Below are 17,446 nucleotides of genomic sequence, written 5' to 3' on the forward strand. Positions count from 1 at the left end.
ACCAGTCTGAAATTATGTGAAAAATAAAACATAGCACACAAAAAAACTGTGCTGGTATCCAAAAGCATCCAGTTTTAGTTTTGTTGTGTGTCAGGATAGGATAGTGTTCAAGATAGTGTTCAAGCGTAAGTCAACTATGCTTATTATCATTCTGTCTTCAGCAGATGCTCAAGCATTTGTGTTTCCTGGCTTATCACAAAGCAGTTCAGGTTGCTGAAGTGTATTTATAAGCATCTGCTTCAGTGGTGTTATTTTAATCCAGCTGCGCAGATTTGCAGGGGCTAGGTTTGTGATGGAAACCCAAGTCCTGTACAGTCTTCCTTTCGTCTGTGTGTCAGGTATCTTAGCCTGTGTATAAGGATTAATTGTATACTTCCCGCTCTTCTTCCTAATCCATTTAAGTCTCTGGGTAGAGTGAAGTGCCAGTTCTCTTGTTTTCCAGACGTTGAACACTGTGACTTCATAGCTTAAGAATCTTGACTGTCGTGTAGTTAATACAGTGGATTGTTCCTGTTACAGCAACTAAAATTTCTTGAGATACATATGGGTAGATTAGCCTTCATGCTTAGATTGTGACTGAATTTTGAATCGAAGATAAACTGAGATTGCCAGCAACAATAATTCAGGGGATATAATATTGCACTGTGATGACTGGTTATTAGGAAGATACCAGGTGAGGGTTTTTTTGGTCCCTGTGTGCTATGCCAGGTCATAATACCTAAAATTTAATTGTTTCACTATGTGGTCCAACCACAAATATAGACCAACTAATTAGGAAAATAATGTTTAAAAAAATACAGCTAAGGTTTGAAGAATTTAAAAAGGGGGCACCTCTTCTAGTCCAAGCAGCTGATTGAACTAAAGCACCAAAAAGCTCGTTTGTTGTTTCACGGGCCTCTTACTGGAAACTGAGTTCTATTTTACTGTATTAGTTACTTTTTTTCCAGTGACTTTATGCACATAGTAAAATTACATTGAATGTAGACACTATTGAATTCCCATTTAATTTTCTCCACCACTTGAAATTTTGAAGTATCAGATTGTAAGCAAAATATTTTTCAGATGGTGTATGACTTACGTTGTGGAATTTCATTGCTACCACCTGTTTATAGATGACAAAAGTGTGAATGTTCAACAGTAACAGGACTTGTTTTAGAAAAAAGGACCCTTCAAGAGCAATTAACTGTAATGATACAATTTTAACCTCTGAATCAGGCGTTTGTTATTCTGCAGGTTGCTGGAGCATGTGCAGGAGAAAGTATTTATCTTTACTTGCCATGTTCTTGTACTCTTTCCCTGGGCGTTTGCGATTGTCAAAAATAGATTCTGGGATAAATAGCTCTTAGACTGAATGAAGGTGACTCTTTTATTTGTTTTCATGGATTCATTGCTTCTTGAGAGAGTGTGTATCCTTGAAAAAGTGTCTTAATGCCCACTGTTGATTTTTTTTTTTTTGTACAAACAGTTTGTAAGTGACTTTCAGACATTCTTTGCTTTTAGTTCACAGTGGAGAAGTAGAGTTGGGGACATGTGGCATAATGGTGCTTGTTTTCTTAAAGCCAAAAAATCACAGTGTAATGAACTTTTAAGTACTGAAATGCATATAGCAAAGTGTTGATAAGATACAAAAATTAACGTGACAAATAGTAATTATTAATCTTCTGCTCTTCAGTTGTCTAATCAACTGTTGTTAAACACAGTTTTCAAAAAAGCTTTCAAAGATACTTCCTGAGAGCTTAATTATGAATTTTATGAATAATTTCCTTTTCCACTTCTTTTTGGAAGGCCACATCTGTCCCAAATTTTTCCTACATGGGAGCACGGTTGTGTAACTATCTATCTCACCATCTAACCATTAGTCCACAAAGTGGGAACTTCCGACAGTTGTTACTTCAAAGGTCAGTATCAGCATGTCTTTCTAAGCCTGATACTTTCTCAGGTTACACATCTTCCTATTTTGTATGTAACACTTAGTGACATGTGCAAAGAGTTATATATTTAAAATAGAAGTTTAGATTGAGGATTATTAAAGCACAGGTACACACTGATATCAAATACATATATTTTAAAATATTTTAATATAGTTAAAATATAACTCCATTCGGAGTTCTGCAGGCTCTTTTGAACTGAGTATCTCAGACTGATCTCAAATTACAAGGTAAATTTGAAAGCTAGTCAACTTTTAAAGTATACTAAATTCATACATATGTACTGTCCTTGTCCTTTGACTCTTGCCAGGGCTTCCTTCATTGTGGTTTTTGAATTACTTTCCCAGCCGGAGTTGCTGTGTAAGGTTTATTCATTGATCAGTTAACTGACTTCATACCTGTGAAGCAGATGCATAAAATCTCTCCTACGAGGGGAGGCTGAGGGAGCTGGGCTTGTTCAGCCTGAAGAAGAGAAGAAGGCTGCGAGGGGACCTAATATATACTTACAAATATCTGAAGGGTGGGTGTCAGGAGCATGGGGCCAAGCTCTTTTCAGTAGTGCCTGGCGACAGGGCAAGGGGCAATGGGCACAAACTGAAGCACAGGAAGTTCTGTCTGAACGTGAGGAAGAATTTCTTCCCTCTGAGGGTGATGGAGCACTGGAACAGGCTGCCCAGGGAGGTTATGGAGTCTCCTTCTCTGGAGATATTCAAGACCCACCCGGACAAGGTCCTCTACAGCCTACTGTAGGTGACCCTGCTTCGGCAGGGGGGTTGGACTAGATGACCCACAGAGGTCCCTTCCAACCCCTACCGTTCTGTGATTCTGTAATCCAGAAGTGTACATTTCTTCAATTTTCAGTTAATAGAGTGTTCTGGAGGCTTACAGTTTAATAATGATTAGACTTCGTAGTTGACAAAAATGCAAAAATTTTTAAATTTATATATTTCCTTTTAAATCTTGCTGCATGACAATTGAAGGAGTAGTACACTTTAATACTTAAGAATTCTTTAGAAGTTAGCCTTTTTTCTTTAAGGACTTCTGGCTATCTAAGCTTCAGGCTTGCTTCATATTTTAAAAGTTTCACTTAGTCCATGTATGTTTAGGAGCAAAACCATGATAAACTTTAACAGCAATGCATTCTGGTGATCTTTTATCAGGAGTGGTACATTATGGAGAAGCTGAAAATTTTTCCCCCCCCCTTGTCCCAAAGCAGATGAGCCTTTTTGCCTTCAAAATTACCACTTTCATCTTCTGGTTTTTAAACTGTGTTTGTTACTTAAACATGAAGGAAATCCCTGTTAATGTTGGATTATCTGGTTCCTGTTTTTTAAAGCCAACCCCACAGATAACATTCATTTTAGGTCCCTGAAGCCACAAATTTAAAGTTGGTTATGTTTCTATTGCTAATATGGATGAAGGGGAAGGGATAAACAACATAGCAATATGACCACAGAGAGCTCCTCTTCTGTTTCTCAACCCATGTTTCTACCTTAGATTTTGTTTTTCAGCTCCTTAGACTTTTTCAGTTTCTGAAGTGTTTCTTAATCTTCACATGACCATTGAGAACACATTGGAAGTTGTCTCGCTTTTATCTCAAATATTTTTTAATTCTATTTTTGAATTGCTATCTTAACTTACATATTTTTGGCACAGTCGTTGAATACTAGAAAAATTATGTCACTTCCATGTTATCTTAATCCTCTGTATTTGTATTTACATCTAAATTATAAAATCATTGACTCATAGAATGGTTTGGGTTGGAAGGGACCTTAAAGATGTAATTGCAGTCACCCTGCCACTAGCCCAGGTTGCTCAAAGCCCCATCCAGCCTCTCTTTGAATACTTCAGGGAGGAGGCATCAACAGCTTCTCTGGGCAACCTGTGCCAGTGCCTCACCACCCTCAGAGTAAAGAATTTCTTCCTAATATCTAATCTAAATCTAACCTCTTTTGGTTTAAAACCATTGCCCCTTGTATTATCACTACACTCCCTTATAAAGAGTCCCTCCCCTTCTTTGCTATAGGCCCCCTTTAAGTACTGAAAGGCCATAGTAACATCTCCCCGCAGCCTTCTATTCTCCAGGCTGAACAGCCCCAACTCCCTCAGCCTTTCCTCACAGCAGAGGTGCTCCAGCCCTCGGATCATTTTTGTGGCCTCCTGTGTACCCGTTCCAACAGGTCCATGTCTGTCCTCCGCTGATAGCTCTGGAGCTGGATGCACGACTCCGGGTGGGCTCTCACCAGAGCAGAGCAGAGCAGAGGGGCAGAATCCCCTCCCTCGACCCGCTGCCCACGCTGCTTGTGATGCAGCCCAGGATATGGTTGACCTTTTGGGCTGCGAGTGCACATTAATGGTTCATATCTAGCTTTTCATCCACTGGTACCCCCAAGTCCTTCTCCTCAGGGCTGCTCTCAATCTACTCATCGCTTAGCCTGCATCTATGTTTGGGATTTCCCCAACCCCGGTACAGGACCTTGCACTTGGCCTTGTTGAACTTCATGAGGTTCACACATGCCCACCTCTCAACCCTGTCAAGGTCCCTCTGAATGGCATCCCTTCCCTCCAGCGTGTCGACCTCACCACACAGCTTAGTGTCATGAATTGTGCATCACTGTCACTTAAAATGTTGAGATAAAGAATTTATCAAGTAAGTTTAAAGGCATCTAAGACAACGTAGGCAATACTCTAAAAAGGGGAAGATGTCTTTCAAAGTATATTGACTTTATTTCTGTGGACACTTGGCTGCTTGTGTTAAATTTCCTGGACCCATATTCTAATATACAAACTGTGTAACTGTCTTTGAATTTTTACATGTTGTAATTTGCTCTATTTCATTTTGCTGTCCCGGATACCTCAGTGCTTGAAAACATAATCATACGTATTCATCTAAAAGACACAAATCCACAGTGTCTTTGTGAAGTCCTCTCATTTTCTTCACAAATCATAACTTCTCAGCATTCAGCATTGAAGTTTTAATGCAGTTCATAAGTTCTTAGCATTCTGTTAAATCAGTAGCATGTTAGATCTGTTGGGATGTCTACAGATGATATGATTTTGTCTTAATGTTTACAGGTGTCGAACAGAGTATGAAAACAGAGATGAAGCTACCAGAGGAGATGAGACTACGCGAAAACAATTTCATGCCTTTGTGCTGTTCTTAGCTGAACTTTACCTTAACCTAGAGGTAAGATGAAAGTTGCATCTCAGATGGTTCTTCATTAATTCTTCTGTTGTGTTTAGGTAAACACTGAAATAGAATATAATTTGAGAAGGGAGACGGAAATACACTAAAAGAAGTTAAGAACAGTTTCATCATAACCTGTATCCAAGAAATAGATAAACAAAAAGAACAAGATCATTAGAAGAGAAGATTTAGAAAAAAAAAATGAAGTGTAAGAATTCATAAAAAGAACCATCTATAAACCACCAGTTGAGTTAAGCTTTTGGTATTGTCTTTTGACTGACAAAACCCCCAGATGACTACACTTAACCAGCACAGGAAATGTTACAACCTAGCAGAAGCAGATCAGGATCAATAGCCCATGTAATTCAGTATTTAGTCACTAATATAAGCTATTATCAAACCCTTGAGGAAGATGTGGAAATCCTCAAAATGAGCAATTAAAAATGCAGGCCTTTGAAGATATTTGTTACGAAGGTTGAGTTCTTGGCTTATGCATGAAGCATGGAATCTTGTATTTCGATTGTTTTCTTGTATCTGTGATGTGTACATGAAAGTGTATGTACACGTAAAATTTCTTTGACTGTTGTACCTGTGAGTTCAGTAAGTTCACTACCTGCTGTAGTGTACTTAAAAATATTTTTTTTTACTGGATTATTTCAGTAGTTTGATTAAACCAGGCACTACAAAAATGTTCTGGTGGCACAAGGAAAGAAACTAATTCTCTGACTCTGCTGTTCATAGTGGGCCTTGAAATCTGCTTTTCACTTGCTAGCAGTAAAAAGAGGATTTGCAAAGGGTCTGGGGAGCGGGAGTTGTCCAGTTCTGTGGAGTATTCCGTTTATTTTTAAAACACTTTCTGTATTTTTTTAAATACTTCTAGAAGACAGTCTTTATCTAAGCCGCGACAGCTGTAGAGAATAAATAATTTAGTATCAGAAAGAGCAGGGGATTCTGGGAATTTGGGATCTTGTGAACCATTTGTCAGGCATTTGGTAGCTTTTCTTACCAATTTATTACCAAAGAAACAAAATGCTAGACATGCATTGTTATGTATGTGTCAGAATTGTAAGGATATTACTCACTGTGTTCTAAAATAGTTAACAGTATTTAGGATGTTGTTCCAACAAAAGAGCTCAACTATGTTGACCACAAATCAAATCATACAGCACTCGACAGAGAAAATGTGACTGAGCTGATTTCTAAAACGTAAGTCTTTTAAACGCTTTTTTATGTATATTTTGTAGATTAAAGGAACAAAGGGACATGTAACACGAGCAGAAATTCTTCAGGAAGGGCTTCGGGAATTACTAAATGCACTCTTCTCTAATCCTGTGGACAGTAATTTGATATGTGCAGTGAAACTGCTGAAGGTGAGACAGTACTTTTAAAAGAAGGAAAAATAATGAAGTTTTTTATCCTTCCTGCCTTTGGAAGCAGTGGGGCAAACTGCAAAAGGGGAACTGTTTATAGGGTTTTATGCATTTCATTATTAGCAGAGCAAGCTGTATTTTTTGGTTTTCCTTAGTACCATTATGAAATTGAGCCAACAAAAAAGTAACGTAGTGCTCTAAAAGTAAAATGCAAGGCCATTTCTTTACACACAAAAGCAATAGAGCTCAAGCCAAGGTGCAAAGGAGTAAGCAGTCCCTTCAGGTCTCCTGCTGCTGCTTCTGGTGTGGGAGAAAAGTGTAACCAACTTGAATGAATGAATTGTGGGGTTTGTGGTAAGTTCCCTGTTCCAAAGGACAGTCAGCAGTTAGGGTCTACCAATATCTGCAGCAAAAGGTTCTTGATGTCTGTTATTTCATACTGTGTTCTCTGCATCATTACTACTGTAGAAATGTATGTATTTCTCTTTCATGATGAAAACAAACCTTTTTGATCTTAAGTTTTACTTTTTCTTAAAAAAATTGTTAGCCTCTACGCAGGAAGAAGCTTATCCTCACTAATTATGGTTACACTCATAGTTGGGAAAACAGTTTATTTTAGGAATGAAGGTTAAAAGCTAAACAGTATTTTTCTGGAGTTTTGTTTCTGTTTTTTTGTGGTTGGTTGGTCGTTTGTTTTTCCTCATTTTTCCCTCTTCCTCCCCATCAGCTAGTTTTCAGACTCTTCTATCTTGAATTCCAATTCAGGCAGCTTCTTTTGATGTGGTAAATAGGGAAGAGAAGTTTTACATCTTTCAATTTAAACACTTTATTTGAAGTTTGGATGTTAAAGCACGTGTGAGGTTGTGTTCAATGAGCACATTCACTCTGTGTTCAATCCTTATGTTGGCAGTGCTTCCTTGAGGTAGGGCCCATTGAAGGACCTTTCAAAAAGGCAGTACACAAATCAGGAAGTTTTCCAGTGCTGATTTTTTTTTAATAATCATCCTCCAAAGAAGATGGAGGTCTCTCTATTTCTGTGGATATTCTTGGAATATTTGAGTGGTGGATACACTAGCAGGCTGTGCTGCCATTCAGCGAGACCTGGACAGGCTGGAGAGTTCGGCAGAGAGGAACCTGATGAGGTTCAACAAGGGCAAGTGCAGGGTCCTGCACCTGGGGAGGAACAACCCCGTGCACCAGTACAGGCTTGGGGCGGACCTGCTGGAGAGCAGCTCTGCGGAGAGGGACCTGGGTGTGCTGGTGGACGACAGGTTAAGCATGAGCCAGCAGTGTGCCCTGGCTGCCAAGAAGGCCAATGGGATCCTGGGGTGCATCAAGAAGAGTGTGGCCAGCAGGTCGAGGGAGGTTCTCCTTCCCCTCTACTCTGCCCTAGTGAGGCCCCATCTGGAGTACTGCATCCAGTTCTGGGCTCCCCAGTTCAAGAAAGATGAGGAGCTACTGGAGAGAGTGCAGCGGAGGGCTACGAGGATGATGAGGGGACTGGAGCATCTGTCCTATGAGGAAAGGCTGAGGGAGCTGGGCTTGTTCAGCCTGAAGAAGAGCAGGCTGAGAGGGGACCTTATAAATGCCTATAAGTATCTCAAGGATGGGTGTCAGGAGGATGGGGCCAGACTCTTTTCAGTGGTGCCCAGCAACAGGACAAGGGGCAATGGGCACAAACTGAAGCACAGGAAGTTCCGTCTGAACATGAGGAAGAACTTCTTCACTCAGAGGGTGACGGAGCCCTGGAACAGGCTGCCCAGGGAGGCTATGGATTTTCCCTCTCTGGAGATATTCAGGACCCACCTGGACAAGGTCCTGTGCAGCCTGCTGTAGGTGACCCTGCTTTGGCAGGAGGGTTGGACTAGATGACCCACAGAGGTCCCTTCCAACCCCTAACATTCTGTGATTGTAAACTAAAAGACAGTGACCTAAATTTAGATGTTGCTAAATCTAAAACGTGTTACATAACAGTGGGGTTTTTTTTGTAATGCAAGTGTCTTCTTATGTCTTACAGTATCTACAAATGTTGGAGTATATCTGTAGCTAGATTGGGCTACCTCATGAAACCTTGGTTTCACTACTGAAGCAATAAATGTCTCTTGTTGTCTTTTCCATTTAATATAGTGATAGATATAGGTTCTTCACCTGTTTGCCTTGCAATATGTTTATTTTTAGTTAAACGTTCTTGGTGCTGTTGTTGCCCTCAAATCAGGGTTCTTCACCTGGTGTGCAGGATGCCAGTCAACACACTGAATCGAGATACTTGTTTTTGTTGCTAGTCTGCAGAGTAGGGTGCCAGGCATTTAACAACTGCTAGCACACCTCTCAGAAACATACAGGGTATTTTATAGAAAACAGTAACAAAGAAGAAATTACACTAAAGCAGTTGATTGGTCACTGGTACAAAAACTTCTTCACTAATGTCCCAGTGTTGGTCCAGCTCATTATAGTAGAGTGGTCTTATATTTACATACAAATCTCCTCCTAGGGGTGTGATTTTTAGTATTGTAATTAACCTATGGTAAATATATGACACACTCTCATCTTGACTTTGTATCAAATTCACTTACATGTATCTAAGTCAGCAGCAGAGAAGAAATTTGCAGCCTTTCTAATCTTGGGGCTTCCCATGCGGTTCTTCAAAGTTTCAACTTGATCAAGGTCGGGTACCTCTCCACCAGTTACTTGCACAAGCCTACGTAGTTGCTTAATTTGGAATCTCAAATAACTTTTAACCCAATTCCTGTGACATGACTATTCTCTAATTATATGGCATCAGGGTAGGACCCCTGGTTTTTATAAAATCATAGAATGGTTTGGGGTGGAAGCGACCTTAAAGATCATCTGGTTCTAACCCCCTTGCCAGGGGCAGGGACACCTTCCACCAGACCAGGTTGCTCAGAGCTCCATCCAACCTGGCCTTGAACACTTCCAGGGAGGGGGCAGCCACAGCTTCTCTGGGCAGCCTGGGCCAGTGCCTCACCACCCTCAGAGTAAAGAATTTCTTTCATATATCTAATCTATATCTGTTCTATATTTATTTTATCTTTGCATTTTATTCCTTCATATCATCAGGTGCTATTCCAAGCATTTTGGATGATATAATACTTATGCTGAGTACATCAGGAATTGCTACTAACTTTGATCATAGTGGCAAACTATTTTTTTCTGATTTAACTTCTACTGTGCAATTATTGGGCAATGAAGTACTTAGAATAAAAGGCTTTCATCCACAGCAGTTCTGGACTGTCTGCTGCTGAAGCTCTCTCAGCAGCAGCTTCAGCCTCACAGATTTTAATGTATTAAAATTCAGGCTGGCTAGGTCAGATAATTCTTGGCCCCTTATATATACCCTGACGAAATTCTCTGGCATGTCTGATGCTAGCTAAATTGACTGAAGTGTTTCTAAAGTTTATTAAACTGTTTGTTATTGTCAGGTAAGCTGGTGGCATCATCTGCAAAAATAAGATCTCCTTTTCTATATAGTATGTGCTTAAATCAAGTAAGATTGGACAAAGATCACTGAAGAATTGTTTCAAAATCATATTTCAAAACTGAAAGGAGAGAAGGGGCTGTGAACTTCTAGGTAACATAAACACTGGGTGTACAGCTATGGTAGTGTCTATAGCGTAAAATAAACTACAAGGTCTATTAATCTTTGGCAAAAAGATGTAGGCAGTTGGGAGCTTCAGCTCTCAGGTAGTCACATAATACATCTAAATGTTACGATTTGTTACGGAATCTCTTCTGTTGACAGTTTATTAAAGTTTTGCAATTTTCTTTACAAAAAAAACCAAAAACAAAAACAACTAATCCCTTGTCTTTAGTTGACAGGCTCAGTTTTAGAAGATGCTTGGAAAGAAAAAGGAAAGAATGATATGGAGGAAATGATTCTGAGAATTGAAAATGTTGTGTTGGATGCAAGCTGTAGCAGGTGAGAAGATGAATTTAAGTGTGCTGTTTTAGTTTTATATCAAACAGAACACCTTAAAAAAAATCTTCAAGATTAATGAACATGTCCAACACATTATCTTAAAAACTTTTCTCCGTGAAAAGTAAGGTGGCTCACTTCCCAAGTTTAAAAAAAAGAACAGTATTTTTCAACTGAGGGAGCTTGGGGGTTTTTAGGGTTATTTTTTGTTTTTGTATTTCATCGTGTAATAGAGATGCATATTCCACTCTAATGAGTTGTGTTTTTTTAAAAAAAAAACTTTTAGGTCTTGAAATTTTCTGTAAGTGCTTTAGGCTCTAAGAAGAAGTATATAAACAAAGAGACAATAGTGGCAATATCTCCTCATTTATACTTTTATATCTGAATTTAACAGTATTAAATATATACAAACAGTACTACATATATACAAATCACCATATATATAAAGGCAAAATGGAATATGCTTTGTAGGTTTGGTTTGGTTTTTTTTTTTCTGGAGAGCATACCTTTTTGGCAGGGTCGTAACTGCAGTCTGGAAAACAATGAGTGGTTGGCTAAAGTATTCTGCGTCTCAGTTTGCAGTCAACTGCATGCATGAGGTTATCTGATTCTGCTGTAGTTCATCCTCAGCTTCTTGCAAACTTACTAAAAACATATAGAGGGTTCAGACATTGTGGCATGATCCCGTGCCGTATGGAGGGAGACCAATAGGTAGCTCTTAGCATCTGTGGGTTGTAATTAAGCTGACCCCAGGGAGGACGAGGAGAATTTTGCTTCAGGAACCAGAGAAAATTGATAGCGCAAGCGCCGAGACTTCAAAGACACAGAAGCACAAACTTATTTAAATAGGGAAAACAACTGCAGATTTTATTTATTTACCCCTTAATGAGACGCTTCTCCATGGACTCAGTTAAAAGAAGAAAGCAATTTCATTTACTTTAGGGATGAGATGGCTGGTGGTATCTAATGTGTTGGGAGACATTACTTCTCACTGTGACTGCAAAATTTCAGTGTAAGAGGGGTCAAGTTAGGAGCATAAATTAGATGATTAAAATACAACTTGAAGACCATCCCTCTGTTTTTCCCAGTACTTTCCTTTTATCAGAAAAGGATTTATTCCTCAACTTGTGCTGCAGGTTTGGTATCTTGATAAAAACTACAGCAATATCTGTCTCATAGGGGCTCATATGTAGGATCCACACTTGCAGGGGAAAAAAAATAACTCAAAATTATCTGGAGACTCCACCAAATGTTGTTGTTTTTAGAGCTTTTGAGGGGAGATTGAACTATCTGGTATTTGCAAGATAAGCCAAATTTCTCGCTTAGCACAAAACATTCTAACTTTTGTTGTGCTCCTTTTTATTTCAGAGATGTGAAACATATGCTTCTGAAACTAGTAGAACTGCGATCAAGTAACTGGGGTAGAGTTCATGGAACTTCTTCACATACAGAAGCTACCCCTGAAAATGACCCAAATTATTTTATGGTAAGAATGTACAGACACTTCAGTTCCTTAATGTGAATTGAATTTGATTCATAAACAATCACATTGCTGAAAAATTACAATCAGCTGTCTTTCTGAATGCATATAACTTTGTGTATAACTTTATTCTTAGAATGAGCCAACATTTTACACTTCTGATGGTGTTCCTTTTACTGCGGCAGATCCAGGTACGTCACAAGCTTGGTATACCTGTCTTCTCAGTCTTCTTTAAAAAGTTGTAATTAAGTTTATGTGCTGTTGAAGTACATAAAAAGTTGTTCTTCAAACATGTGAAATTCCTACAACATAAAAGACTTATATCTGAATTCATGGCTTTGTGTAACTCGTGCCTTATTCTGCTTTAAAAGAAGGTAAATGTTTGAAATGGAGAATATATATTTGAGTTCATAGGGTTCAGAAGAATTTGTGCCATAGTTCTTGGCACTTGGTCTCTTCAGGAAGCCAGAAATCTTTTTGTTGTCTTTTGTTTGTCCGTTGTTAGTAGCAAAAAGGTTTGTTTCTTCCTTGGTTTCTTTTGTTTTCTGTAATCTGAGTACAACGTGGCATGACATCATTTGAGGTAAAGACATCTGTGACTACCTTTATAGTTCTCTGGGAAGATAGGTATCATTCTCAGAGGTCAATTGATGTCCTGAGAAAACACTGTAGCACAAGCTTTTTCTGTAATATGTTCCGTGCCATTTATAGTTTAATTACACAGGCTATTTTCAACCTGTATAGATGTATGTTAATGTAGAGGACTAGTCTTACATATTACTCGGTCTCATTTTTACTTTGCTAGATTACCAAGAAAAATACCAAGAACTGCTTGAAAGAGAGGACTGGTTTCCAGATTATGAAGACAATGGAACAGATCTAGCAGGACCTGGAGATCTGTATGTTTTCTTTTTGAGTGATTTTTTTTTTTTTTTTTTTCTATACTAGCTATTTTTGGTGCAGACTTAGGAATTTAATCTTGACAAAAAAAATGAAACTAAGCAATATTGTTTAGTTCAACAATGGAAAATAGATATTTGTTTGGATATAAGTTGATGTGTAATGACACAAGTTTGAAACAAATCTTACATTTATTCAACTGAGTAGGGTAATTAAATATCAGATACCTATGCACATGTGCAAGCATATTTTCTTCAGCATTTAAAAAAAATAAATTTGCAAGCAAAATGAAGCACCAGACCTTCAAGTGTTAGTAGTGAGGCAACCTGAATTCATTTGACTGATGCACATATGCATCCCAGCTAGAGATAGTTACAAAATTTTCAGATTCTTTCAAAGGGAGAAGGTTGTTAATTGTCTCTCCTTGCAACATAATGGCAAAGGGGGAAGCAATAGATGGGAATGTAGTCTGACATTCTGACACTAGTTTATCAGAATTTAATAGGAAACCAGTAAAAGAAATACAGTCTAAAATAAATTGCTATGAGTTTTCTACTCACCTGGTTGAAGGAGGACTTTCATGATTTTATACCTAAGAACGTTTTCAGTGTTGTGGTTATGTGTGATAAGAGCGCTGGCCTGGATCCATGTTTTTGTTAGTAAATTAGTAAAAAGTTTTAGATCACACCTAGCTGAGGGGAGTGGCAAGAACTTTGGAAGAACAATGCAAAATGGAGACAAACAGCAGTTAAAAAAACCAGCAAATACAGAGAGTGACATGTGGAAGACTGAGAGTCAACCTTCGTGCAAGGTGACTGGGGGACTTTGTGGAAGGCTTAAGGAAAGCTTAGACAAATGTATGCTGATCTCAGCTATTTCTCATGACTGACATCAGGGAGAAGGGTTGTCTCGAGTCCCTTCTCAAATCTACACTGCTGCATGAAAGAAGGAACAAATTAATAAATACGTAGACTGCTTCTTCAATGCACAATGCTGAATCAAAAATACCCTCCTTACATGTTTCTGTGGCACTTACTGTGGTTTTGTGTGAATCATACCATTTATGGCCTCTGTGCAGGCGAGACATGCCGATTCCGTTGTTTGGAACTAAGGCACGGAAGATAATAAACTGAGCACCTGAAATTAATGCACACTTTTTGAGAGACACTAGCTGCTGGGGGGTTTTTAAGGCTGTTTAGAATTGCATACAGCCGTTGTCCTAGTTTATGGTGATGAACAGTCCAGCTGGACCTAGAGAAAACAAGGAACATTCAAGTTACTACCCAATAACTGTGAGGAGAAAGAAAGCTGAAGTGATGCCCATCACCTCCCAGCTTTATTTTGAAACTCTATGGTAGTCTCCACTCTGTGCAGTACTTACTATCATTAATGGGATCCAGTGTTTTCTGTGGCCTAAATAAGACAGATGTTTTCCAAAAGACTGGTTACCATATAACAGAAGGTAATGTAATGCAGATGAAATAGGGAAGTAAATGAAGGTTGTCTTCTTTCATATAGCAACAAATAGGAATGCAGGTTCTATATATTCTTTGACTAGGGTGCAACCAAGACAGTTAATGCAGTATTTGAACTAGGATGTTGACCAACCAAAATTATGCTAGTTTGATGCTAATTACATTTTTTGCAAATAGATCAGTGGAGATGCATTATTAAATTTTGGGGAGCTTGGATTGTGTTATTGCATTTTATATCATCTCAGCAACTACATCTGTCTTCTAAACTGTGGACAGCATAAGATGATCTAAAATGGTGACAAACAATGTAGCTATTTGTACAGATCTGTGCTGCTTTCAGGTTTCTGTTTGTTTTCCTGGTATCCATAGTTTTCTCCCCTCTTCATCCCCTTAAAGAAAATGTCATATTTAACTGTTATTTATGAAGTTCTGTTTTGTTCTTGACATCTGCATAAATGTTTCCGAAAATCTGTACGTAAACTTAACATCTTTGGTGTGTTTTTTTTTTTTAATTAGGTATTTTGATGACATTGATGATGAGATGGATCCAGAAATTGAAGAAGCATATGAAAAATTCTGTCTAGAATCAGAATATAAGAGAAGACAGTGAGATGTTACACGTTAATGTTAGTTTATCAAGCCAGTTTCGGTATGGTTAGAATACAGGGGGGCACAAAACATTTGTACCAAAATAAGGAACTTCAGTTTCTCCAAGCACGAAAGTTACACAGTTTTCATTTTGTTAAACAGAATCTGCCAAAAATTGTAAACTTATGCCCTGTAACTTAAAAAGTTGTGTATATATCATAGTTTATTTTCTGTACAGGTATATGTACAATGTTTTGGCTGCAATAAAAGTGATTTAAAAATTACCATAAGTGAAATTAAAAGTTAATTGGGAACTGTTGCGTAACATTTCCCTTGAGGGAGAAAGGGGAGGAATAACTTGATCAAAACTTAATTGATTGCTTGTTTTGGTATATATTGGGATTTACTCATCCTTCTTACCATATACAACATGCCTAGTATTTAACTCACACACACACACACCACACCCCCCCCAGGAGAGTGTGATCCAAGTACGGATTATTTTTTTCTGTAGATCACAATCCTGAAGTGGTTTGTGAAGGTTTTGTTTTGTGTGGGATATTTTTCTGTTTTGTTTATTTCCTTTTTCTGCCTCTTCCAAAACCTGTATGGGTGAGGTCAGGACTTTTTTTCCTGGAATAAACATGTTATATGTTGATAATGTGAAAAAGCAAGCAGTATTTTGCAAGTCAGGTGTTTTCAAGATCTTTGGTTCAGATAAGCTTATTTTTAACTTTTACAAGCAAAAACCTTCCTTTAATTTATTGTGTTCTTCAAGACTATGTGAATATAGTCACGCTTTGCCCCATGCTTCTCAAGACTATGTGCAGTGCTCTATTTTTTTTTTATTTTTAATGTATCTAACATGTCTAACCTTCCAGCAACCCTAGTAAATAACTTTCTCCTTTCTTCTAGTTTTATGCATTTTTATTAAGTTTTGTAGTTGGGAGTAAATTCATGTATTTCATAAATGTTAACATTCTGAAGCCAACTGCTCTTTTTTGACCCCATATAATCACGTTAGTTTTTCTAAGATTCTTCATTGTTGTTGTTGCCAAACTCAGTTGTACTGTTTCCTGTTATCTGTTACTGGTTAGACTGAGTAGAACCCTTTACCAAAACCAAAGGGAAATATTTCTCAGAAGTTAGCTACTGTAAAGACACGTTGTAAATACACATGTAAATAATTCTGTTAATATTTCACTGTTATTTGTCTGGTTAAATAACTTGTGCATCTGCTAATAGAGTGAGCACTGACTGTTTTCTGGATGTTTATTTAACACACTTATTTAGGTTGGAGTTTTGGAAAATAAAATTTAACTAGCTTTGTTTCCTTTGGTATAATTTCACTACGTTGCCTTTTTGCTTTAAAAAAAAATATTTTTTTTTGGTCCTTCTATCTCCCCTTCACGTAACACTCCTTTTTTTCTTCAAGCACACAGAGAGTATTATCTTTTAATACTCACTGGAAAAATAAGATTTATCAAAGGCAATATGGTCATAAAAACTGTATTTGCATTTCAAAGTCTCGAGAGTAAAATCCAGAAACTAGAAAAGTGAACATCAAATCAGATTATTTTCACACACACACTCTCTGACATTGAGCATATTTTTCATACAAAACTTCCAATCCAAACACAGGTCCAACTTCCTGCTGACTTTACTGAAAAATCATACAGTTATTTAGTTCAAAGTAGTGGAGATGTTTGTGGTCTCTGTGCATGGAAAGCTTTGTAAGAGCTTTAAGCCGGTACTGCAGTAAGGAAAACTGGGTTTAACTGTGTCTCACTGAGTGAGGAAGGCAGGATAATCTTTGCCTTAAACACTTAATAATCCTGCCTGCTTGTCATCTTAAATCTCACAAGAGTCTAACACAAATTCGTGATGGAGGAATGGGATGTGAGAAAGCAAAAGAAAGCAGCAGGTTTCACATGGCCATAACTGCCATTTGCTGCTTGTCTGCCCACTTTTAACAGCTCGTAGTTCTGTGTGTGGCAGAGATGAGTCTTGAGAGGTTTAAAGAGGATTTCACCTGAATTCTAGCATTTACAAATTTCAAGTGCACTGCGTTAAAAGTGTTCCTCGTCTACAACTTTGTGAGCAATGCTTTGCAGATAAGCAACCTTTAAAAAGAATTATTTTGTTTTGTGGCATAATGGTAAGCCAGGAAAGCATGGCAGAAGCATGGAAAGCAACTTTGGGGGAGAAGTGAAGCAAACTTCTGTAGCACTGGTTCTGGAAAGAAACATTCTTCACATTTGAAACTGAGCACGTGACCAAGCTTCACACATCAGAAAAGGGATGCACATTATTTGCCACTCTTGACAAATTGCTTGTGATTCAACAAAAATGTTTAGTATTTGAAAATCGTACTTTGCTTAAGGTAATTCCCAACCTGGCTGCAAGAGGTGCTGCTTTGCATATGCTTTGCTTTTGAATGACAGTTACTTACTCAGAAATGAAGTCAACTTTTTCCCAGTAGTTTCCTTTCAAATCTGCTAAGAACTTCCTGCTACTGGCCTACTTTCGGGGCTTGTTTGTTTGTTTATGAAGACACATGATCACTGGGTTTTTGAGTGTTGGT

General features: G+C 38.2%; 1 protein-coding gene across 3 annotated transcripts in view; it reads left to right on the plus strand.

The window, feature by feature from the left end:
* The window catches only part of PAIP1 (poly(A) binding protein interacting protein 1), a 33,885-nt gene extending 17,674 nt beyond the window's left edge, over positions 1-16,211 (plus strand). For all 3 annotated transcript variants that reach the window (XM_075411363.1, XM_075411362.1, XM_075411364.1), the window contains 8 exons: positions 1,786-1,898; positions 5,004-5,115; positions 6,360-6,485; positions 10,316-10,422; positions 11,788-11,905; positions 12,036-12,090; positions 12,705-12,798; positions 14,791-16,211. In XM_075411363.1, the coding sequence (XP_075267478.1) occupies positions 1,786-1,898; positions 5,004-5,115; positions 6,360-6,485; positions 10,316-10,422; positions 11,788-11,905; positions 12,036-12,090; positions 12,705-12,798; positions 14,791-14,884 (819 nt within the window). In that variant the 3' untranslated portion in view covers positions 14,885-16,211. The remainder of the gene's footprint in view (positions 1-1,785; positions 1,899-5,003; positions 5,116-6,359; positions 6,486-10,315; positions 10,423-11,787; positions 11,906-12,035; positions 12,091-12,704; positions 12,799-14,790) is intronic.
* The last annotated feature ends 1,235 nt before the right edge of the window (positions 16,212-17,446 follow it).

The sequence above is a fragment of the Opisthocomus hoazin genome, chromosome Z (genome assembly GCF_030867145.1).
Source record: "Opisthocomus hoazin isolate bOpiHoa1 chromosome Z, bOpiHoa1.hap1, whole genome shotgun sequence".
NCBI classification, from domain to species: domain Eukaryota; kingdom Metazoa; phylum Chordata; class Aves; order Opisthocomiformes; family Opisthocomidae; genus Opisthocomus; species Opisthocomus hoazin.